At 39.0% G+C, this 25,258-nt stretch overlaps 1 protein-coding gene across 1 annotated transcript; it reads right to left on the bottom strand.

The window, feature by feature from the left end:
* Positions 1 to 1,695: 1,695 nt before the first annotated feature.
* On the bottom strand, positions 1,696 to 24,988 carry SGCB (sarcoglycan beta). Its single transcript, XM_007998731.3, has 6 exons — positions 24,737 to 24,988; positions 19,896 to 20,105; positions 16,173 to 16,358; positions 15,217 to 15,408; positions 14,764 to 14,895; positions 1,696 to 5,127 (listed from the first exon to the last, which is right to left on the bottom strand). The coding sequence occupies exons 1-6, from the start codon at positions 24,764 to 24,766 to the stop codon at positions 4,924 to 4,926; spliced, it is 954 nt and encodes a 317-aa protein (XP_007996922.1). The 5' UTR covers positions 24,767 to 24,988; the 3' UTR covers positions 1,696 to 4,923.
* Positions 24,989 to 25,258: the final 270 nt, after the last annotated feature.

Below are 25,258 nucleotides of genomic sequence, written 5' to 3'. Positions count from 1 at the left end.
CAGGCATGTGCCACCACACCCGACTAATTTGTATTTTTAGTAGAGATGAGGTTTCTCCATGTTGGTCAGGCTGGTCTCGAACTCCTGACCTCAGGTGATCTACCCACCTTGGCCTCCCAAGGTGCTGGCATTACAGGCATGAGCCACGGCACCCGGCCAGCCACAGTCTTAAGTATCCTTCCAGACTCACCTCACATCCTATGTCCTGGTCATTTTTCCTGCTTTAGCCTCCATATTTGTCTATTTTTACAGAAATCTTTCAGTAAACACTGAAGGAATGGATACATATTAGTAACATTCAGCATTGCGATTGTTTTGCTTTGTATCTGTTCTGAACTCCTAAAAAAGAGAACATCTATCTATCTATCTATCTATCTATCTATCTATCTATCTATCTAATGTTTTATATTTTTAATAGTCTGCAGTCTGTCACTAGGTTATGCTGTTTGTGTGTAAATGAATGCATGGAGTGAAGTGAATGAAATTTACAATATAACTTTAAAACTTTTGTTTCACACAAGGTCAATCCTCCCATATTTTCAAGGGCATTTAAATTCAGGTACACATGGCCATGAACAGCAAAGGTGCCCTACAGCATGGAGGAGTGATTTATTTTTACAGTGTGCTTCTTATGCAATACTAAAAATTGAATTGATTTGCCCAGGAAGAAAGACATTTTTTCTACATTCAAAGCTGAGATCATTATATATACAACTGTGCACCAAGCTAACGTAACAAAATCAGCAACAAAAAAAATATAGTCACCACTCACAGGTACATTACTTTGTAGTGTTGAAGAGAAAGACATGGTTGAAAACTACTTTTTCTTAAGTGGACATGAATTAAAATTGCCCTGTTTCTTTTTAAGCTGAAGAGATTTATACATGATAGGTTTGAGTTCAAAACAGCTAGACAAGGACAATCTTATATCTTAAATTGAAAGCTGTTAATTTGTTAAAAAGTTATACTATTTATAAATTTATACGTATTAGGTAAGGAACCACTGTGAACTCCAGAAAAAGTTGCTTAGGAAACTGGAAACAATTAGGCAAAATGTAAATTTCAAAAGGGACATAGTCAAGCTGAAGTATGAGGAAGCAGTTAGAAATACTGGGTGTATATATTTGTGTGTCAGCTAGTGAAAGACAGGAAGAAGGCAGCAGAAAAAGCAAAGTATTATAGAAAGGAAATGAAGAGTTCATTTACACATAAAAGAAAGAGGGTGGGAAAACTGAAGGAAAAAAGCAACAGAGGCGACTTCAGGTAAGGACAAGATCTGGAAAGTAATATTGCTTCTAAGACATATCTTTGTATCCTAAGTGGTTTTCAATTGGGTGGATTATCTGGATCAAGCCAGGTAGGGATTTAAGACCTGAACCTTTGAGGCTCCACCCATCCTGCCATCAAGGCTGCCTAGTGGCCAGCCCTCATCCTTTCATCTCCGGCTTTGGCCTCCTGCCATGGTGACAGTGTGCACTTTCCGCTAGGACACCAGGGAAGCACCACTGGAGAGAAGCCTTTTGCAATGCACAGAGGGGAGGGCATTCAAAACTGGGAATGTGCAACTTCCTAACTTTGAGTTCTAGGAGTCCAGAGAGATTACATAAACACTGACCGTGTCCCATTCTCAAGTCATATTTAAATTCATCATGTTTTCATGACTAAATAGAAAACAGTTAATATATAACCATTAAATAACAGCAAACAATTTACAGAATTTTTATTGTAAACAGAAGTTCATAACTAGTTATTACAAACTGAATCAACTGAAACACAAGTTAGCAATGTGAAACACATTTATAGGCTTATTTTTGTATGGCATAATTGGTAATTTTTGCCCCCTCAATACTTTTAAGAAGACTGCTAAAATTTTCAGCATTTCAATGATCTCTTCTGTGTCAAGTTTAGCTCCATGACATTCTCATTACCTTAAAAAAACACTCATTCAAATATAGGTAGAACTTCTACCTTTCATCATCAAAACTATCACACAAAATTTATTTTTTCACAATGCAAAAAGACAAATGTATATTTTAAAACATTATCAGCAGACCCTGTTTTATGTTGTTTTTACATTTTTTCCATCTGCCTATTATTCTCTAAGAAATCTTGCACTAATTTCATTTGCCCTCCTTGTCATTGCAGACTGCCTCTAGAATACTGTGGTAATTGAAACTAGCATGTACCTGCACCCCCTCCCAGGGTCCTATCTTTGTCACCCACCTCCCCCATGGCTACTGCTTGTCATATCTGTGCTCAGTGCAGGGATGAGTGTACAGCTGGAAGAGGCGAAGTCAGCATTTTAGTTTACAGAAAAATACCATCTGGTGGACAGAATGAGTTGTTGAAGATTTACTGTGAATAAAAATAAGCCGGCTGGGCACGGTGGCTCATACCTGTAATCCCAGCACTTTGGGAGGCCAAGGTTGGTGGATCAAGAGGTCAAGAGATCGAGACCATTCTGGCCAACATGGTGAAACCCCATCTGTACTAAAAATACAAAAATTAGCCAGGCGTTGTGGCACATGCCTGTAGTCCCAGGTACTCGGGAGGCTGAGGCAGGAGAATCGCTTGAACCCGGGAGGCAGAGGTTGCAGGGAGCCGAGATTGTAGCACTCCAGCCTGGCAACAGAGCGAGACTCTGTCTCAAAAAAAAAAAAATAATAAATAAAAAATTAAAAAGCCATAAGTAAAATTGAGAGTTTGCCCCTGTTCTGCTTTCTAATAGATTTTCCAAGTCTACATTTCAGAGAAACAGCCAGGACTACTGTAAAGTATCCTAAAAAGCTATGCCTGTTAACCATCATTTATATAAAAACATCAAAATAGCCTCTTATGTCAAAAGCACTTCATGGAGATGTATCAAAAACACAAGTATTTCCCAAAAAAGAGTAAAAATAGACTATTTCATGAATTACATTTAATAAATAATATTTTGTAATATAGCGTTTTCTGGGTTTTATAAAAATATTTACTTAAACTTTTAAAAGAAATCTAAATAGAGCAGACAAGTAATGAATATGCAATTTATAGACAATCTGAATGAAAATTTCGGCAACTTTTTTCTTAATTCAGATATTAAATGATATTGAATATATTCAAATGAGTTCAAATATCACAACAACAACACTCAAGAGGTTATAAATCTCATTCTTTTCAATTAAAAACTGCACTCAATGTTAGGTAGTAAGTCAATCCAATTTCAGTATAATTTAATGACTTCATAATCTCTAAGGTATTTGATTTTTCTACCAGAGAGAAATGTGACAATATTGAATACAAATTGTTTTTTGTATTGGTTTTCTTATGTACACAATTCAAAGTGACCCTGATAGAATGCTGTTACACTTGACTGCAGGGTTGTGCCCATGCCACATCTCTACTGCCTATTTTACAGTAAACTCCTTTGGGGGCCCTGTCCCTGATCCTGTGGGAGTCTTAATAATACCAGAGAGTTCTTTTCCAATCAAATATATTAAAAATCAACTAGCTTGAGGGTTATAAATAATTACAATGAGATAGTAATATTAGGAGCAGAGATAAATTATTATCCTTATCTAAAAATTATGTGTATTATTTCCTGCATTAGCACTCTTTAATCCAGTGCTTCTGGACTTATTTTCAAGGCATGGTGTACTCACCAGCCCATGCCTGGCCCAAATAACTTGTTTGGGTCTATGGCCTCCCCACTTTCCACTTTGTTGCCCCAAGTGCTGAGGGTATAAACATCTTGGCAACTCTGTTATGTATTGTTAACTCCAGTGTGCCAAGGTCCATTGTTGGGAAACTGAGGTAATTCACAAGTAGGTAAATTTGTCCTCTGCATCGTATAATATTTCGGAATTGGCCCAACATAGTTTAAAATCGGACAGTGATTGGTCCTTTCTGGGTCTGACACGAGGTTTATTTTCTTTTTAAGTAGAGTAAGCATACCTGTTTTGTTTGACTCTCATCTTCTTATGCAAGTTTAAATTAACCTTTGTTCATCTTTCTAGAGTTTTAAATAATTAAAAAGTTAGTGCAGACAGTGAAAACAACATGGCATTTGGAATCAAGTACATCCAGGTTTGAATCACGCCTGAATTCCAATCCCATCTCTGCTACTTACTATGTGATGTTGGCCAAGTTTCTTAACTTCTCTGAGCTTCAGTTTCTTAATGGGTAAAACCTGGATAATACCACCTACTTGCAGGGTTGTGGTAAGAATTGGGGATATAAACATGCAACGCCTAGGACAATCAATGCCTAGGATGTAGAAGATGCTCAATAAAAATAGTTATCATTATTATTTAAAAGTTAAAGCTGAGATGGTATTTTAATTTCTACCACATTGTGAACAATTGATAGTTATCATTATTTCAAATAAACATTATTTTACAAAATATTTTCTTCCTAGTGCAAAACTAAGGAACCATTGTTTCTATCTCACATATGTAAAGTTCTTTAATGACTTCACTTACATGTGAGAATATGGCTCAGGCTTAATGCACTAGAAATCGGCATCTTTCCTTTTAGAAGCCAAAAGGCAGAGCATGAAACATTGATTTAAATATCCTAAGTGGATCTATCCCCATTAGAGTTACCAAAGTATACTTACAGTGAGTCTAAACAGCTGCTTCAGCCTTTTAATCTTTAGAAAAGGGATAGTGGACTTTTAAAAACACTTCTTTAAACATGAATTTTCATTTGCTTCTCATAATTATTTTAGGGAACAATAAATATGAAGATCAGCATAAATTAATAAAATGTATTAGAATTTAGGCTGTCTGAGAAGATTTTAACTATGTAGATCATAAAACAGATACAGCAATGCTATGCCATTAAAATAATTATGAGTTATTACAAACTCTGTAAAAATAATGATTTGCATGCATAAAAAAGTCAAGTCAAGATATAAACAAGTTGGTGACCTCTGGGGTTCTTCTAATGAGTGTTTCCACAGGGGTTGTCTGAGATTTGGCAGCCCATATTCTGGCTGGTTACTTGCACCTTGAAGAGTGTCCCATCAGCACACATGCAGAGCTTGTATCGCACCCAGTCACCACTACTCAACTGGTCTCCACTGGAGGAACTGGGTAGGCGGGTGGTGCTGACCATCACAGATCCATTTAGGATGATACTGTTTTCCTATTAGGAGAATACTAATATGATTTATTTACCTCCATGAGTGGGTACAGAACAAAGTCAGTAAACAAAACTTACTGAAATATCAATGAGAAAAGAAGGCAGTAAGAAAGAGTAAAGACACAAACAAAAAAACAGCAACAACAAAAAACAAACTCAATATCAGGATTCAACAAGTGACTTCTTCGCTTCATATATCCATAATGTACGTAAATAAATCTGCAACATAATTTCTCTATTATTAGTTAAAATTACATCAAAATTCCTAGGTGCATAATAAAACTGATGTGGATAAAGTGTCAGATCATTTTCATTTTTAAGTCCTAAGAGAACTATAACAAAGTTACTGATTGATAAGTTTGTGATCATGAGTACGAGAAGACTTTTCCTCCTTAAGGGAATTAATTTTAATTTCCAATGTTTTTGCAACACTGCAAATGAAGATTCAAACCATATAATTTGAAGACCAGGCACTTCCAGTCTGGAGGTTCTTCACGCCCACTGCTCCAGAAACATTATTTTATTGTGGTTCCTTAAAATCCTTCTTGTTAGGGACTCTTAGGCCTCTCTTGCTTTCTCCCTTTCCTCCTTTCTTCTTTTCATTCACTCAACAAATAATTACTGAGTGCCTGCTCCTGCTACACGCCAGACACTATTCTAGGTGCTGGCGAATACAACAGTAAGTAAAATAGGCAAAGCCCAAGTTCTTACTGAGTTGATGTTTAATGGGGTAGGGGGAGACAATAAAAAAAATGAATAGTAAAACACATAAGACATCAGGTGGGATAAATCCTATGAGGAGAAATAAAGCAGGATAAGTAGAGAGAGAGTGAGCAGGTGGGGACTGAGTTTTACACAGGACTACCTGTGGTTTGATAAGGTCACATTCCAACAGAAACTAGAGGAAGTGAGGGAGGAAGCTGTCTAGGTAACTGGGGAAGGGTACTCCAAGCAGAAGTAACAGTGCCTGCAAAGGCCCCGAAGTGAAGATGTGGCTGGATTCCAGGGACAGCTATGAGGTCAGCGTGAAAGAAGCACGGAGAGTGAGGGGGAACAACTGGTAGGAGATGAGTCAAAGAAATACCTGAGGATCAGACATGTAAGCAGGGAATAGACTTTAGATTTTATTCCAGATTACATGGGAAGCTTTGGAGGATTCTAAATACAGAAATGACTTGATCTTTTTAAAATGGCCACTCTGGCTGTTGGGTAGAAAACAGACTGTGGGAGTGAATATTTGGAAGTAAGAAGATCAGCTAGGAGGCTGTTCCAACCATTCAGGCAGGAAATGACAGCAGTTTACACCAGGGTGGCGATGGCGAGAGGTGGTGAGAAATAGCCAGACTCTGTATCTTCTGAAGGTGGAGTCAGAAGGCTTGCTATGGACTGATGGGTGTCATTTAATGGTACAGGAATACTGAAAGAAATGCATGCTTGTGGGTAATGGAGAATCTAAATTTTCAACTATTAAATTTGAGATGCCTGTCAGATATCGAAATGGAGAATGTAAGTAGGCAGCGAGATATGTGACTCTTAGTTCAAAGGAGAGGTTAAAGCACAATTCCAAATTTGGGAGGCATCAGCTTACAGAGGGTATTTAAAGCAAAGAAAGAAAATTGGTTATAAACAATTGAGATGGCTAATTGATTATGCAGTGGTAGCATATGGAATAGACAGCAATTCTTAAGTGACTAGTTTTCCAATTTGTTCCAATGCTGCCATCTTGTGGTCATTTAATTTTACTTTCTGTAAATTTTTTTTTTTTTTTTTTTTTTTTTTTTTTTTTGAGACGGAGTTTTGCTCTTTCGCCCAGGCTGGAGTACAATGGTGCAATCTCCACTCACTGCAATCTCTGCCTTCCGGTTTCAAGCGATTCTCCTGCCTCAGCCTCCTGAGTAGCTGGGACTACAGGCACCCGCCACCACGCCCAGGTAATTTTTGTATTTTTAGTAGAGATGGGGTTTTGCCATGTTGGCCAGGCTGGTCTCGAATTCCTGACCTCGTGATCCACCTGACCCGGCCTCCTAAAGTGCTGGGATTACAGGTGTAAGCCATCGTGCCCAGACTAAATTGTTTCTTAAACAGCTTTTTCAAAAAAGCAGTTTAATTGATAAAATTATTTGTAATGATTGGCTTATACACTTTAGAACTAACCACTGATATTAACAAAGTTATAAAGCTAATTATCTTTTTAATACTAGGTTATTTTCCTTTAACAGTGAAGAAACTGATATGTGTATATGTATATTTCAAAGTATTTAAATATTTGTCATATTAACTACAAGGTAGAATGGGACAAGAAGTGGCAAGTAGAAAAAAATAAAAGGTGTGGTAAGTTGCTAATGGTCTCTATACAAATATCTTGCTTCTGTGACTTTCTACTGCTGAGAATAGCAGTCGTACTATGGCTATTCTCCAACAGTGCTCTTAGAAGAACGGCTTCTTACACCACAATATACGAAAAAATTAACTTGGTAGGTAACTGAGTTTCTGGCAATAATTACATTTTATGTTCATCTTTACTATTTAGAGATGGGATTATGTGTTGTAGGGGGGAAAACTGCTTACGAAAGTAAAACAGCTACTTTTAAACAGTGTTTTTCCCAAGAACTATGAAATTGAAATTTTTTTAATAAGGAAGAATGATAACCCAGTGCGAGCGACACAGAAGACCGGTGATTTCTGCATTTTCAACTGAGGTACTGGGTTCATCTCACTGGGGAGTGCCAGACAATCAGTGCTGGTCAGCTGCTGCAGCCCGACCAGCCAGAGCTGAAGCAGGGCGAGGCATTGCCTCACCTGGGAAGCACAAGGGGGAAGGGAATCCCTTTTCCTAGCCAGGGGAACTGAGACACACAACACCTGGAAAATCGGGTAACTCCCACCCCAATACTGCGCTTTAAGCAAACAGGCACACCAGGAGATCATATCCCACACCTGGCGGGGAGGGTCCCACACCCAGGAGCCTCCCTCATTGCTAGCACAGCAGTCTGTGATGTACCGGCAAGGCAGCAGCGAGGCTGGGGGAGGGGCGCCCGCCATTGCTGAGGCTTAAGTAGGTAAACAAAGCTGCTGGGAAGCTCGAACTGGGTGGAGCTCACAGCAGCTCAAGGAAACCTGCCTGTCTCTGTAGACTCCACCTCTGGGGACAGGGCACAGTAAACAATAACAAACACAGCAGAAAGCTCTGCAGACGCAAACGACTCTGTCTGACAGCTTTGAAGAGAGCAGTGGATCTCCCAACACAGAGGTTGAGATCTGAGAAGGGACAGACTTCCTGCTCAAGTGGGTCCCTGACCCCTGAGTAGCCTAACTGGGAGACATCCCCCACTAGGGGCAGTCTGACACCCCACACCTCACAGGGTGGAGTACACCCCTGAGAGGAAGCTTCCAAAGCAAGAATCAGACAGGTACACTCGCTGTTCAGAAATATTCTATCTTCTGCAGCCTCTGCTGCTGATACCCAGGCAAACAGGGTCTGGAGTGGACCTCAAGCAATCTCCAACAGACCTACAGCTGAGGGTCCTGACTGTTAGAAGGAAAACTATCAAACAGAAAGGACACCTACACCAAAACCCCATCAGTACATCACCATCATCAAAGATCAGAGGCAGATAAAACCACAAACATGGGGAAAAAGCAGGGCAGAAAAGCTGGAAAATCAAAAAATAAGAGCGCATCTCCCCCGGCAAAGGAGCGCAGCTCATCGCCAGCAACGGATCAAAGCTGGACGGAGAATGACTTTGACGAGATGAGAGAATAAGGCTTCAGTCCATCAAATTTCTCAGAGCTAAAGGAGGAATTACGTACCCAGAGCAAAGAAACTAAAAATCTTGAAAAAAAAGTGGAAGAATTGATGGCTAGAGTAATTAATGCAGAGAAGGTCATAAACGAAATGAAAGAGATGAAAACCATGACACGAGAAATACGTGACAAATGCACAAGCTTCAGTAACCTACTCGATCAACTGGAAGAAAGAATGTCAGCGATGGAGGATCAAATGAATGAAATGAAGCGAGAAGAGAAACCAAAAGAAAAAAGAAGAAAAAGAAATGAACAAAGCCTGCAAGAAGTATGGGATTATGTAAAAAGACCAAATCTACGTCTGATTGGGGTGCCTGAAAGTGAGGGGGAAAATGGAATCAAGTTGGAAAACACTCTTCAGGATATCATCCAGGAGAACTTCCCCAACCTAGTAGGGCAGGCCAACATTCAAATCCAGGAAATACAGAGAACGCCACAAAGATACTCCTCGAGAAGAGCAACTCCAAGACACAGAATTGCCAGATTCACCAAAGTTGAAATGAAGGAAAAAATCTTAAGGGCAGCCAGAGAGAAAGGTCGGGTTACCCACAAAGGGAAGCCCATCAGACTAACAGCAGATCTCTCGGCAGAAACTCTTCAAGCCAGAAGAGAGTGGGGGCCAATATTCAACATTCTTAAAGAAAAGAATTTTAAACCCAGAATTTTATATCCAGCCAAACTAAGTTTCCTAAGTGAAGGAGAAATAAAATCCTTTACAGATAAGCAAATGCTTAGAGATTTTGTCACCACTAGGCCTGCCTTACAAGAGATCCTGAAGGAAGCACTAAACATGGAAAGGAACAACCAGTACCAGCCATTGCAAAAACATGCCAAAATGTAAAGACCATCAAGGCTAGGAAGAAACTGCATCAACTAACGAGCAAAATAACCAGTTAATATCATAATGGCAGGATCAAGTTCACACATAACAATCTTAACCTTAAATGTAAATGGACTAAATGCTCCGATTAAAAGACACAGACTGGCAAACTGGATAAAGAGTCAAGACCCATCAGTCTGCTGTATTCAGGAGACCCATCTCACACGCAGAGACATACATAGGCTCAAACTAAGGGATGGAGGAAGATTTACCAAGCAAATGGAGAACAAAAAAAAGCAGGGGTTGCAATACTAGTCTCTGATAAAACAGACTTTAAACCATCAAAGATCAAAAGAGACAAAGAAGGCCATTACATAATGGTAAAGGGATCAATTCAACAGGAAGAGCTAACTATCCTAAATATATATGCACCCAATACAGGAGCACCCAGATTCATAAAGCAAGTCCTTAGAGACTTACAAAGAGACTTAGACTCCCATACAATAATAATGGGAGACTTCAACACTCCACTGTCAACATTAGACAGATCAACGAGACAGAAAGTTAACAAGAATATCCAGGAATTGAACTCATCTCTGCAGCAAGCAGACCTAATAGACATCTATAGAACTCTCCACCCCAAATCAACAGAATATACATTCTTCTCAGCACCACATCGTACTTACTCCAAAATTGACCACGTAATTGGAAGTAAAGCACTCCTCAGCAAATGTACAAGAACAGAAATTATAACAAACTGTCTCTCAGACCACAGTGCAATCAAACTAGAACTCAGGACTAAGAAACTCAATCAAAACCGCTCAACTACATGGAAACTGAACAACCTGCTCCTGAATGACTACTGGGTACATAACGAAATGAAGGCAGAAATAAAGATGTTCTTTGAAACCAATGAGAACAAAGATACAACATACCAGAATCTCTGGGACACATTTAAAGCAGTGTGTAGAGGGAAATTTATAGCACTAAATGCCCACAAGAGAAAGCAGGAAAGATCTAAAATTTACACTCTAACATCGCAATTAAAAGAACTAGAGAAGCAAGAGCAAACACATTCGAAAGCTAGCAGAAGGCAAGAAATAACTAAGATCAGAGCAGAACTGAAGGAGATAGAGACACAAAAAACCCTCCAAAAAATCAATGAATCCAGGAGTTGGTTTTTTGAAAAGATCAACAAAATTGACAGACTGCTAGCAAGACTAATAAAGAAGAAAAGAGAGAAGAATCAAATCGACGCAATTAAAAATGATAAAGGGGATATCACCACCGACCCCACAGAAATACAAACTACCATCAGAGAATACTATAAACACCTCTACGCAAATAAACTAGAAAATCTAAAAGAAATGGATAATTTCCTGGACACTTACACTCTTCCAAGACTAAACCAGGAAGAAGTTGAATTCCTGAATAGACCAATAGCAGGCTCTGAAATTGAGGCAATAATTAATAGCCTACCAACCAAAAAAAGTCCAGGACCAGATGGATTCACAGCTGAATTCTACCAGAGGTACAAGGAGGAGTTGGTACCATTCCTTCTGAAACTATTCCAATCAATAGAAAAAGAGGGAATCCTCCCTAACTCATTTTATGAGGCCAACATCATCCTGATACCAAAGCCTGGCAGAGACACAACAAAAAAAGAGAATTTTAGACCAATATCCCTGATGAACATCGATGCAAAAATCCTCAATAAAATACTGGCAAACCGGATTCAGCAACACATCAAAAAGCTTATCCACCATGATCAAGTGGGCTTCATCCCTGGGATGCAAGGCTGGTTCAACATTCACAAATCAATAAACATAATCCAGGATATAAACAGAACCAAAGACAAGAACCACATCATTATCTCAATAGATGCAGAAAAGGCTTTTGACAAAATTCAACAGCCCTTCATGCTAAAAACGCTCAATAAATTCGGTATTGATGGAACGTACCTCAAAATAATAAGAGCTATTTATGACAAACCCACAGCCAATATCATACTGAATGGGCAAAAACTGGAAAAATTCCCTTTGAAAACTGGCACAAGACAGGGATGCCCTCTCTCACCACTCCTATCCAACATAGTGTTGGAGGAAGTTCTGGCTAGGGCAATCAGGCAAGAGAAAGAAATCAAGGGTATTCAGTTAGGAAAAGAAGAAGTCAAATTGTCCCTGTTTGCAGATGACATGATTGTATATTTAGAAAACCCCATTGTCTCAGCCCAAAATCTCCTTAAGCTGATAAGCAACTTCAGCAAAGTCTCAGGATACAAAATTAATGTGCAAAAATCACAAGCATTCTTATACACCAGTACAGACAAACAGAGAGCCAAATCATGAATGAACTTCCATTCACAATTGCTTCAAAGAGAATAAAATACCTAGGAATCCAACTTACAAGGGATGTAAAGGACCTCTTCAAGGAGAACTACAAACCACTGCTCAGTGAAATAAAAGAGGACACAAACAAATGGAAGAACACACCATGCTCATGGATAGGAAGAATCAATATCGTGAAAATGGCCATACTGCCCAAGGTAATTTATAGATTCAATGCCATCCCCATCAAGCTACCAATGAGCTTCTTCACAGAATTGGAAAAAACTGCTTTCAAGTTCATATGGAACCAAAAAAGAGCCCGCATCTCCAAGACAATCCTAAGTCAAAAGAACAAAGCTGGAGGCATCACGCTACCTGACTTCAAACTATACTACAAGGTTACAGTAACCAAAACAGCATGGTACTGGTACCAAAACAGAGATATAGACCAATGGAACAGAACAGAGTCCTCAGAAATAATACCACACATCTACAGCCATCTGATCTTTGAAAAACCTGAGAGAAACAAGAAATGGGGAAAGGATTCCCTATTTAATAAATGGTGCTGGGAAAATTGGCTAGCCATAAGTAGAAAGCTGAAACTGGATCCTTTCCTTACTCCTTATACGAAAATTAATTCAAGATGGATTAGAGACTTAAATGTTAGACCTAATACCATAAAAATCCTAGAGGAAAACCTAGGTAGTACCATTCAGGACATAGGCATGGGCAAAGACTTCATGTCTAAAACACCAAAAGCAACAGCAACAAAAGCCAAAATTGACAAATGGGATCTCATTAAACTAAAGAGCTTCTGCACAGCAAAAGAAACTACCATCAGAGTGAACAGGCAACCTACAGAATGGGAGAAAATTTTTGCAATCTACTCATCTGACAAAGGGCTAATATCCAGAACCTACAAAGAACTCAAACAAATTTACAAGAAAAAAACAAACAACCCCATCAAAAAGTGGGCAAACGATATGAACAGACATTTCTCAAAAGAAGACATTCATACAGCCAACAGACACATGAAAAAATGCTCATCATCACTGGCCATCAGAGAAATGCAAATCAAAACCACAATGAGATACCATCTCATACCAGTTAGAATGGCGATCATTAAAAAGTCAGGAAACAACAGGTGCTGGAGAGGATGTGGAGAAATAGGAACACTTTTACACTGTTGGTGGGATTGTAAACTAGTTCAACCATTATGGAAAACAGTATGGCGATTCCTCAAGGATCTAGAACTAGATGTAACATATGACCCAGCCATCCCATTACTGGGTATATACCCAAAGGATTATAAATTATGCTGCTATAAAGACACATGCACACGTATGTTTATTGCAGCACTATTCACAATAGCAAAGACTTGGAATCAACCCAAATGTCCATCAGTGACAGATTGGATTAAGAAAATGTGGCACATATACACCATGGAATACTATGCAGCCATAAAAAAGGATAAGTTTGTGTCCTTTGTAGGGACATGGATGCAGCTGGAAACCATCATTCTTAGCAAACTATCACAAGAACAGAAAACCAAACACTGCATGTTCTCACTCATAGGTGGGAACTGAACAATGAGATCACTTGGACTCGGGAAGGGGAACATCACACACTGGGGCCTATCATGGGGAGGGGGGAGGGGCGAGGGGGGAGGGATTGCATTGGGAGTTATACCTGATGTAAATGACGAGTTGATGGGTGCAGCACACCAACATGGCACAAGTATACATATGTAACAAACCTGCACGTTGTGCACATGTACCCTACAACTTAAAGTATAATAATAATAAATAAATTTAAAAAAAATAAAAATAAAATAAAAAAAAGGAAGAATGGTAAGTCCCTATGTTTAAGTTCACTTTTGTCATGTAATACTTGGTAAGACAAATTTAATTCGCTTTAGTTAAATAATATATTGTAGGTACCCAAAGGCATTTTGAATAAGTGTACTTTGACCAGAAGTGTGAGCCAATAAAAAGCTTTTGGACTTACAGCACATGAAATACCATAACTGTAGAAGTTCAGATATAATCTGTTAAGCACAAAGAAAATTCACTTTCAACAGCCACAATAAAGACAAAAACTTTTTTCCTTTACAATTAATAATAGATTAAAATACATTTTTAATAAATATGTCTAAATAAAATAATTTTATACATTTGCTAATTTTTTTTTCACATCACTGGATATGAAACTCAGGAAGGGATGTGAAAAATCTTTAATTAAAAACAATAACTCCAAGGCATGAATATTTACTTTGATCTTCCAGAATTATCTTTTAGGTTTTTGGGGTTTTTTTTTTTTTTTTTTTTGCCTTCTAAAACAATACAAGCAATCATTATACAAGCAAAAAAAAAAAAAAAAAAAAAAATACAGGCTACTAGAAATAAAAATAAAACAAATAATCTGTTATCTTGCTATCCATAACTAAATATTGTTGACATTTTGGCATACCCTGCCAGGTTTTTATAAACATACATACGTTTTGAAGAATGAAAATGTATTTCACAAACTGTTTTGTAACTTTCTTTTACTTCACAACCCACTTTGAACATATTTCCATGTCAAAAAATAGACAATTATATCATTTTCAATAATTGTGTACTATTCCACATATGGATTTATGTATCCAAGAACCTAATAATTATCTTAAGCTCTTAAAAGATTACTCACCGCCTTTAACTCCATATTACCACCCATGTGAAATTCAATGGTTTTGCCCATAATGAATACTCCTTCATTTCCACGCACAATAGCACGCCCATCAACTTTTATATTTAAATCACTGGTAGCATTGCTGGTAATCTGAAAATTTAAAAAACAAGTACTAAAAAAAGTTTCTAAATTAATGTGAGAATTGTTATCAGAGGTAGAGAAACAGAAGTTTCAGTCATGAGACATGAAAGTCAGATGTTTCTATTAATGTTTTAGAGATGTGAAAATTGAGATAAAGATGACTTGATAATGATCACACAAGCTAGTTATTGACAAATCTAGAATTAATCCTTTCCAGTGTTCTGGAATATATTCTTTTATACTACTTTAAAACAGTACAACTCTCCATCCACTTTATAACTGTAGAGAGTAACTCTCTCCCATTAGTAAAGCAAAGCCAATAAATCATACCCTTTCAGTAGATGCTTTTTGAACATTTAAACTTTTCACTCCGCTTGGCAAGTGAAACTCATGAGTTTCATAGTCTGTGCTGAATAAGATATTTTGAGTCCTCGGGTCAAAAAACTGCATGCCGATGTCACTTGTAATAGAAGTTTTGTTGTTTTCTACACTGAGCTTTGTTGTCCCTTGCTGAAAAACAATCTTAAAAAAAAAAAACAGTTAATTGTGAATATATTTTCAAAGAAGACTGCAAACAAAATTCCTGAACAATATATTTAAAAAATTACAAAAATTACAGCAATTTAAAAACCACAATAATAGGCTAACTTCAAATACTTTTAACTGTGTCTGTCTGTCCTCCCTCCATCCACTTGGAAGAAGAGTTCTTTAGAATGAAGGCTTATACGTTTATTTGCTTATTAGCTATGCAAAAATACATGAGTCATGGAGGAACATGGCCCAAGGACTAAGATAGGCAGGGGTGGTGGTAAGAATACCTCCTTGAGGTTTTATTCAGTTGAAAACTATGTTTTCAACTCTTGGCATGGGATGCCACTGAGTAGATTGGCATATTCTCTTCCAGAGCCCCCAAAACTACAGAGTATTCTCACTGGGGAAAGTACTTTCTTAATGGCTTCCTCATATGGAGAAGCAAATAGTAACCTATGTATTCTCATACTAATTACATCTGTCATAGAAAATGCTACCATTGAACAAAATCTCAAATATTAAGAAATCATCTAATTTTAACAGATTATAAAAGCAATAGTATTATTAAATATTAATATTTATGGATGTTTTAAACTGTATTCACTATATTCATACATTGATAGATATATTATAAATACACTAATTTTTCTAAGGGAAAATATCTCTTTCTAATAATCAATCTAGGTTTTTGCAAAGTATTTTTCTCTAATGCCCCTCTCCTGTTTGCATATCTTTCAGTTAATGTGGCAACTTACAGGCTGGTTGTTGCCAGTGATGACCAAATTTTCATTTCGCCTTCCTCCTACTGTGCTTTTATAAAGAGGATGGATCACTCCCATGTCAGATACTTGCTTAAATCGAAGCAGGCCACTTTCATGAAACTCCATACTATCACAGCCATTTGGTCCAATGCGAATCACAGCCCAAATAACAAGTGTTATCTGAAAAAGAACACAAGTCCACTGTTGGTAGGCTGCATACATTTAATGTAATTGGAAAACAAATAGAAAATATTATCACCAAAACGTTAAAGACCTCCTAAAATGTTTAATCAGTGAGGTAAATATATCAATTAGTTTTCCACTTATAAACAAAACCAATTTTATTTTTATTAAGGTATTACATGCAAATAGCTAAAAGTCAAAATGTGCTAAAGGTCTATAATTTAAAAAGAATAGTTGCTTATTTTTTCTACCTTCTCCATATCTCATTCCCAAGAACAATCACTTTCAACAAATTTAGCTATTTCATCCAGAATTTATCTCCTTAGTTCTAAATATATATATTTCTTCTAAATATATGTTAGTTTTTCATTTATCATAATTTAGGTTTTATCTATTCATTTTCTAATTTAGCAGATGAGAAATTTAGCTCATTTATATCTGTTTTCTTTTCCAGCTCCAATCTCAAGTTTTAATTAAATCCAAGGTCATTATTTTCAGTATTACAACCATGTAAATATTGTTCATTACCAAACCAAATACTGTCCTATAATGGCAGTTTCTTTCCTGTACCTTGTCTCTCAGAGTTTAATACTTCGTTTTCCTTAGTTTCTTTAAAAATCTAATTAATCTCAAATCCTCCAATATTTCTGTAAAATCTCTCAATACAATATTCTGTAGGTCTGAGCCTCTCAGAAAATGTATTAGTTCTATTTTTCTCTTTCGGGAAATCTTTCTGGAACCTTTATCTTTCTAGTTTGGTCTGTGTGGGCTGGACTGGTCTGTATGGGCCCCCTGCACAGCTGTAATCATAAACTTTCCCTTACTTTCATGCTGAACTTCCTTTTGTTCTTCTCCTGTGACAGACACCCAGCTTCCTATATCCTCGTCTTTCTTTAGGTAGAGCACATCCTCCAGTGGCTTCTCAGCAATGAATGTATGAGAAGTAAAAATTTTTGGAAAGTGTGCATGGCAAAAATATGTCTTCATAATTCTACACATTTGCTTGCTACACTGGCTAAGTTTACAGTTCTAGACGGAAAATTATTTTCTTCCTGAATTTTGAAAGTCATAGATTTATTGCCTTCCAGGTCCCAATGCTGCTTTTGGGAGGTCCTATTCCATTCTGATTTTGTATTCTTCATAGATAACCTGTTTTTTTTCCTCCTCTGGAAGATATTAGGATCTTTTGTTTATTACTGGTTTTCTTAAATTTCATAATAATGGCCTTGTGTCTTTTTATGCATTACACTGGACCCAGATGGTAGTTTTCAATCTGTTCTAGGAAATTTTCTTGATTTATGTATTTGATCATTTTCCCCCCAGTGTTTTCTGTGCTCTTTCTGAAACGCCCATTAATAGCATGTTAGAGCTCTGGAGTTGATTCCTTAATTTTGTTGAAATTTCTGGAAGAGTTTTTTTTAATCTTCTAATATCTTCTGTCTGTCTATCTATCTATCTATCTATCTATCTATCTATCTATCTATCTATCTATCTATCTGACTACCTATTTATCTTCCCACCCACCCATTCATCTCTGTGTGTGTGTGCGTGTGTGTGCACACACATTTCTATGAGTTCTTAATTGTTCCTTTTGATTTTTGATTGTTTGTTTTGTTTTGTTTTGTTTTTTTGGTAGAGACAGGGTCTCACTTTATCAGGCATGAGCCACTATGCCTGCCTTGGTCCTTTTAAAAGGCATGTTATTCTTGTTTCATTGATGCAGTATATTCTTATTTATCTGAAAATACTGAATTCAGGTTTGGTTTTTTTTTTTTTTTTTTTGGTAGTTTTTGTGGCATTTTCTCTATTCCATGAGTTTCTACTTTTCCCATGGTTTAGGTGTTTTCATCTCTATCATTTTTCAATTCTTCCCACTTTCCTCAAGTCTCTTGATCTCTGGCTCAGTATTCATACTTAGTGATGAATTCATAGAAAATTCTTTGAGGGGTGGGGCTTGTGACTGACAGGTGTCATAAGAGGGATATCAGATGGCTTTTTCACTGGGACTTGCCAAATGACAGTATCTTCAGATCTTTTTCCTACATGCATCAGGAATCCCAGAGAAGGCTCTTCTGTCTCTTGCCTGGCTGCCAGGGAGTTGAAGGTGGAGGATGAGAATAGAGTGTGGGAAAGGAAGTCGCAGGACTGAGACTTCCCTGTTTCAGTATGGAAACCCAACCTCTACCTTCCAATATCCTCAGGCAGAAAGAATCCTCTCTGGTCCAGTGTGTCCAGAGACATAGTAGTTTTGTGTGACATTAGGAGGGGTAGCTGTCTAACTGCTGGCTGGAAGGGAGAGGAGGCCTAGGGATCTCACAGCTTCTTATACAGATTTTTCAAATGACTTCTCTGTTTTCAGTTCTTGCCTCACTTCTGCTTTTCAAGGTACTGGAACTTCTAATTCCCAAGGCTTTTTAGGGTTCTACAAGGTACTTCCACCAACATCCCTTCCCCAATACGCAGATTCTCCTCTCTGATTAGTTATCTGCCATTGTTCCTCCTACTTTGTATCTTCATATATTATGGTTTAGGATTTCATTTGCTTCCCACTTTCTTCAAAGATATTTCTGTTTCTTGACATTGTTACTTTGGAATGAGCTTTTTAGAGAAAAAGATAAAAATGTCTTTATGCTGCCATCTTGACCAGAAGTCTCCGATAAATTTATAAAATGAAATCCATTCAGAATTTGTGCTCCTAGTAAAAATGTACATATCTAATATGAAATTTATGCAGGAAGAAGTCTTTCTGATTTGAGTGAAGAATTAGACAGAAGTAGTTTGGACATACATAAATACAAAAAGACTGCCTTGCATGCATTAGAAGTAGAAAATAACACAAAAAGAATCACTTTAAGACTGCTGCAGACTACGTTCATGATCTGAAAATATCTGTACAAGCACATGTCAGAGAGTTTCAAATTTAACCCCCAGATAGTGACAACTTCAGATTAAAAGGATTTCTTCATTAAAAAAGCAAACATCTTTGGAAAAGGCATCCTATCAGGTCCTCAGCACTTCAGTGCAAATCCGTCTACCAGATCCTTGCATCCTTTGACAACAGGGACTTAGGACTATAAAATATAACCTTTTACTGCCATCAAAGGGTTTAAAATTTTAAAATCCAGCTGAGGAGGCAACATTAAATGTAGGAAAAGTTAAATGAAAACAGAAAGGATTATATTTTTAAGGACATGTGAAAGCAATAAAATCATCTTGGCAAAGTTCTCTTCTATTGAGTTGATCCTATCCTTATTAAAAGCCTCATGCTCTACCGACTGAGCTAGCTGGGAGCTACACAATTCTACTCTTGCTAAAAGTTAAGTCCATTAAAGGGATAAACTCATGCACATTTTTTTCTAAATGAAATTAATATGTGAAAATATTAGCACACTAGTTTTTTATAAAGTATTCATTAAAACTCAATAAGAGACAAGACGTATAGAAAAGGAGAAAATAAAGTCTATGATTTCACTATAAAGCAGATAAAAAATTCCCCATGGCAATTAAAAGGAGTATTCTGTACAATATACTCACAATAAAATTGATGACAGCCAGGATAAACAAGAGGATAATCACACAGATGGCTAAATTGCCCTTTCTTCCTCTCAACCCTGTTTTGTGGAGACGATCTTCATCAATCGGAATGTACCCAGCTTTAAAGTTACTGTTGTGCTCCTTATTGACATTCCTTCTCTCAACAGCCTTCTCACGCATGGACTTCTTTACAGGACCATTGGAACTTTGCTAAATATGAAATACAACATAATGGAATAGTTATACCCTCTCATTTTGTGCATTTATCTATTAGGTGCAAATTCATACCTATAGCAAGCTGAATTGGTTACTGACACATTTTCCATGAATAAACTGCAAGTCACATTGAGTCGCAGTTCCAACTAAGGGCGTAACTGTGCTTAGAGGAGAGTATAGAAGAAACTTCAAGGTCACTATCTGATAGTTTTCCTCTCTGCTTTCAACAGTCCCACTGTCAAAGTATACAGCTTGTTTCTGAGCAGAGTTGTTATACATAACCTATAGTGAGTAACTGCTTTTATTAATAATTTATTAATTTTTTAATATATAAATCTGGCCCTCCATATCCGTGGGATCCATATCCATGGATTTAACCACTGTAGATCAAAAATATTTGTGGCCAGGCGCAGTGGCTCACGTCTGTAATCCCAGCACTTTGGGAGGCTGAGGCAGGTGGATCACAAGGTCAGGAGTTCAAGACCAGTCTGGCCAAGATGGTGAAACCCCATCTCTACTAAAAATACAAAAAAATTTAGCCGGGCGTGGTGGCACGTGCCTGTAATCCCAGCTACTCCAGAGGCTAAGGCAGAGAACTGCTTAAACCTGGAGGGGCGGAGGTTGCAGTGAGCCGAGATCGCGCCACTGCACTCCAGCCTGGGCAACAGAACGAGACTCCGTCTTAAAAAAAAAAAAAAAAAAAAAAAATTGGAAAAAAGGTGAATGGTTGCATTTGCATTTGTACTGAACATATGCAGACCTTTTTCTTGTCATTATTCCCTAAACAATACAGTATAACAACTGTTTACATAGTATTTACATTGTGTTCAGTGTTGTAAGTAATCTGTAGATGGATTTAAAGTATACAGGAGGATGTGTAGAGGTTACATGCAAAAACTACACCACTTTATATAAGGGACTTGAGCATAAATGAATTTGGCTAACCTTTGGGGGTCCTGAGACCAATCCCCCACAGATTCTGAGGCATAACGGTATACATTTTCATTTATATGAAAATAAGACTGGGAAGGCTGACACAGCTTTCTACTAATGATTTCACTGACTAGAGCTCACATTACCCTAGATCAGTAGTTTTCCAATGCAGAATGGGGAGTCCTGGGAGGGTTCCATGAACCCCTTTGGGGATCTGTATTTTCAAAATAACAATAAAACAATAACAGATATTGTTTGCTGTTTTTACTCTCCTAGGCCCATGAATGTAAAGGCTACATGACCAACGTGATGACATCATCACTCAATGGAATGTGTGCTTGTATAGCCCAGTACTTTAAACATTTCTCCGTTTTAACTTCTCCTATAGTAAATATCAATGAATATAATGCACATAAACCAAAGCTCTTTGGAATCCTCTGTTTTTTAAGATTGTAAAGAGAATCTGAGACCAAAATGATTTGAGAACCTCTAACCTAGACTATGGTTGAATGACATTTTGGGTAATAATCTTGAATATCAAGAGCACAAAAGAAGTGGGCAGAAATGGATACTGTCCTACCTATTTCTTAGAGCTCTGAGAAAATTCAGTTGTTGAATATGCGTGTATTAAGCACTTTATGCTTAAACACTAATTCCATAGATACGAATACAAAAGAACTATAGGAAAGGGTCCTTATCCTCTATGTATTAACAGATATGATTTGTGCACGTTAACATAAAATAGTTAACAATGCAATAAAGCCTGCTATATGTTCACGTGCCAAAATTAATAGTCTAGACAATACACGCTGCAGAGTTCAAAGGGAGGAGAGACAGGATGACCTGGAGTTGTTAGGGAAATGGGGAGAAGTAGATGGGTCAGATATGGCAAGGCAGGGAAAAGAAAGTTGGAAAAGTAGGGCTAGGCCGTGAAGGTTCTTGGACAGCAGGGTATAAATTCTAGTCTTTATGTTCTATTTAATTGGGAGTCACTGGAGGTTTTTGAGCACAAATTCAGAATGTTAAATGTGCGGGCATTTGTAGGAGAGAGAAAAAACAGGAGTACCTTACGAGCTGCTGGGGATGTTGTAGTAATGGAGGATTAAGGTAAGAGGACCTAAACTAAAGTGGTATGAAAAAGGACAGATTAAGAAGATACTTTAGGAGAAGACCTAACTGAATTTGTAGTCAAGTTCCAAAAAGGAACCTCAGTATGGGCTTCTGACAACCCTAATAGATGGGCAACTTAAAAGTGTTAGCCAGAGTTTGAATATAGGTCCGCATAAAAGACAGAAAGGACAAAATTCATCCCTCCTGAGACGTAGTCTTTACTCTTCTCTGCCAAACTATGCACATTACTGTCTTCATCTTGATGCACTTAACATTTATTGAATAGTTACTATAAGCCAAATGCTCCAAGCTACCCGGATGAACATAATGTCCACCCTCAAGGAGCTTAATTACAAGCCAGTCAGGTAGATGGACAAGGTCACTAACAGTTCACACAGCATGGCAAGTGCTGGAGTGGAGCAATGCACACAATACAGAAAGGGTACAGAAGAGGAATGCATCTCCACCTAGTAGGCAAGGGTATCAGGGAAGGGTTCTAAGAAAAGCTGAAGGTTGAGTTGACTCTTGAAGGATGGACAGGAGCTAACCAGGCAAGAGAGCTGAGAAGGTCATTCTAGGCAGAGGAAGAAGCATGGAAACTTCGAGAGGCAACTATCTCTGGGAGAACTAATTTTGGTCACTTTATGTGGATGGTGAGAAGGATAGGTGTAGGGAGAAGCAAGAAATACAGTAAGAGATGTGCTTAGGGGCCAGTAAGCCACATAAATACCATGACAAGAACAATGGACTTTATCCTGAAGGCAAAGGGGAACTACTGAAGAGTTAAAATAGGTTTCCTATACAATCAGATTTGCACTGTAGCAAAATCACTCCAAAAAGAGATGAACTGGAACTGAAGAGCCTAGAAATGAAGATATCAACAGCAAGTTTCTCTAAGAGTCCCAGTGAGGTACTGACTGAGGTTTGACTCTGAAGCTGAAGTCTGAGGAAAGGTGTTGAGGCAGAACTGTCAGGATCTGGTGATTGTTTGGATATGAGTGTGGCACAAAGGGGTCAAAGATGACTCCCAAATAGAACTGGCTATATAATTTGTGGGACCCTGGGGAAAAAGGAAATGTGGGGCTCACTGTTTAAATCTCAAGACCCGGACAGCAGAACATTAAACCAAGTGCAGGTCCTTCTCAGCTCCCTTAAACTGGCCTTGGTCCTAAGTTTCTGGCTAGGTTAAACAAGTTAATGGATGGTTGTAGTCTTTTTAATAGTAAATATGACAGAGTCCAGTTTTGAACATTTTTGAGTTTGAGATCACTGTGGAAAATTCAGTTAAGTTCAGGGCTGGAGACGTAATGCGTAAATTTGAAGTGGAGACTGAGAAATGGATCAGACTACCCACTTATATGTAAAGCAAAAACAGAACCAGATGGAAAAAGAATCATCTGAAACAGAAGCCGATAACTTAGGCAGGAAATGAGGAAAGCCAAGGCACAATTCAAATCCCAACAACTCCAAGAAGTTTTGTCTCCTTTCAGTTTCACTCATTCCTCTACGTTTTATTTTACTGTTACAAATCTGCAGCCTGCCTATTGTCTTTAGCTGATTTTTCTGCATGTATTTGGCTGTATGACTTTAAGCTTCTTGAAGGCAGATTTTCCGTCTTTTATCTTCAGAATGAGCCCTCCAGTGACATTTATCTAATAAGTCTCTAAAAAGTTAATTATCTAAGAAAATGGTTCCAAAGGTCAAAACTTGACTCATTTTTTTCAACAATGTTTTAGAATAAGACTTTTTCAAGAGAAACTACCATAATTGTTCAAAGGAAAAGTAAGTTAGGTAAGGGTGAAAGTGACTGAAAATTATTTGTATTATAATAAATCACCCTAGCGATTACATGTATGTATATATTAATACATATATATTTGTGCACATACACACATATGCATGTACATGTATGCATACGGATAGCTAGATTTTGGGGGGATAAGAAGCCTTTTAAACCATTCTAAGTTACAAGTTTACAGCGCAGGTCAGGAAATCTTGGTTAAATGATTTTTAAAAGTGGACAGCAGATAGTTTTAGACTGGTGACTAAATCTTCAAAAACCAAAGCGGGAGGGGAAATCTGGGATGTCTGCATATTGGAGATGGCAGAAACAAAAAGCGGCTGCAAGCTGACACCCGGGCAACAGCTGACCCGTTTCTTGGCTAGTGTCAGGGGAGCCTTCTCGCTGGGGCTGAGGTTATTTTTATCCGAATCGCTGCTGGCGGCTGAACGGGGTACGCCCCTGAAACCTCCCAGCGCAGGCTTCCAGGCTGGCTCCACAGCCTCCCAGGCTCTCTGGACGGAGTCCCCTCCTCACCCAACCCCGCCGAGGGTCAGCCAGGCCAGGCCGAGCCGAGGCCGAGGCCGAGGCCGCCGCTGGCTCCTTATCCCCAGCTTGTGCCAGCATCCTCGGCGGGGGACAGCTCCTCCTGCCCCGCACCGATCGGCCCCGCCTAACCCAGACCCTGCGGCCCGCGCAGCCCGCGCGCCCCGCACCCTCGGCCAGCCCTCCCGCGGGCCCAGCCGGCAGGACCCGGCCTCCCCAGCTCCTCCAGCCCCCGGCTGGGGCGGTGCTCACAGACCTGCTCGGCAGCCGCTGCCGCCGCCGCCATCTTCCCGCGCCCGCCGCCGCAGCGCTCCCCGCCTGGCCGTGCCCGCCCCTCTGCGACCGCACCCCGCGCGCCTGCGCCCTGGCGGTGGGACTCGGGGGACCCGCTGCTCACACCTTCTCCCCAGCCCGCATCCCCGAAGATCCATATCCCAGCCCTGCGGGCTGAGGCTCCGCCGCGGCCCCTGTCCCTAGGACAGTGGCCTCGGGCGCGTTGTATCGCGCAGGGGCCAGAAGGGGCCTATGGGGATTCTGCGCCACCTCGGGCCGCCTGCAGATTCCTCAGAAAAGGCACCCTCAAAAACCGAGGACGCTTCTCCCCGTCCCCTTTGTTCTCCACCGCTGAAAGCTGGGCACCATCCGGTGCCAAAGAGAGCTGTGACGCTCTCTTTGCTTCTCGGACCAAGGTCTCCTGGGCTAAGGTGGGAGGGGCCGATATCAAGACCACAAGTGGACGCGGACCGGCGTGGTGACTGCGTGGGCAGAAGTGAACAAG

The sequence above is a fragment of the Chlorocebus sabaeus genome, chromosome 7 (genome assembly GCF_047675955.1).
Source record: "Chlorocebus sabaeus isolate Y175 chromosome 7, mChlSab1.0.hap1, whole genome shotgun sequence".
NCBI lineage: Eukaryota > Metazoa > Chordata > Mammalia > Primates > Cercopithecidae > Chlorocebus > Chlorocebus sabaeus.
The sequence above is the reverse complement of the archived record's forward strand: the minus strand, read 5'-3'. Positions and strand labels throughout refer to the sequence as shown.

Excerpts from the sequence above, each read along its gene's own strand:
- SGCB (XM_007998731.3), bottom strand. The coding sequence starts at position 24,766 with ATGGCGGCGGCGGCAGCGGCTGCCGAGCAG. Across the intron at positions 20,106-24,736 it reads CGGCAGCGGCTGCCGAGCAG|CAAAGTTCCAATGGTCCTGT; the intron begins GTCTGTGAGCAC and ends TTTCATATTTAG. Across the intron at positions 5,128-14,763 it reads GTAATATGGAGTTAAAGGCG|GAAAACAGTATCATCCTAAA; the intron begins GTGAGTAATCTT and ends TTCTCCTAATAG.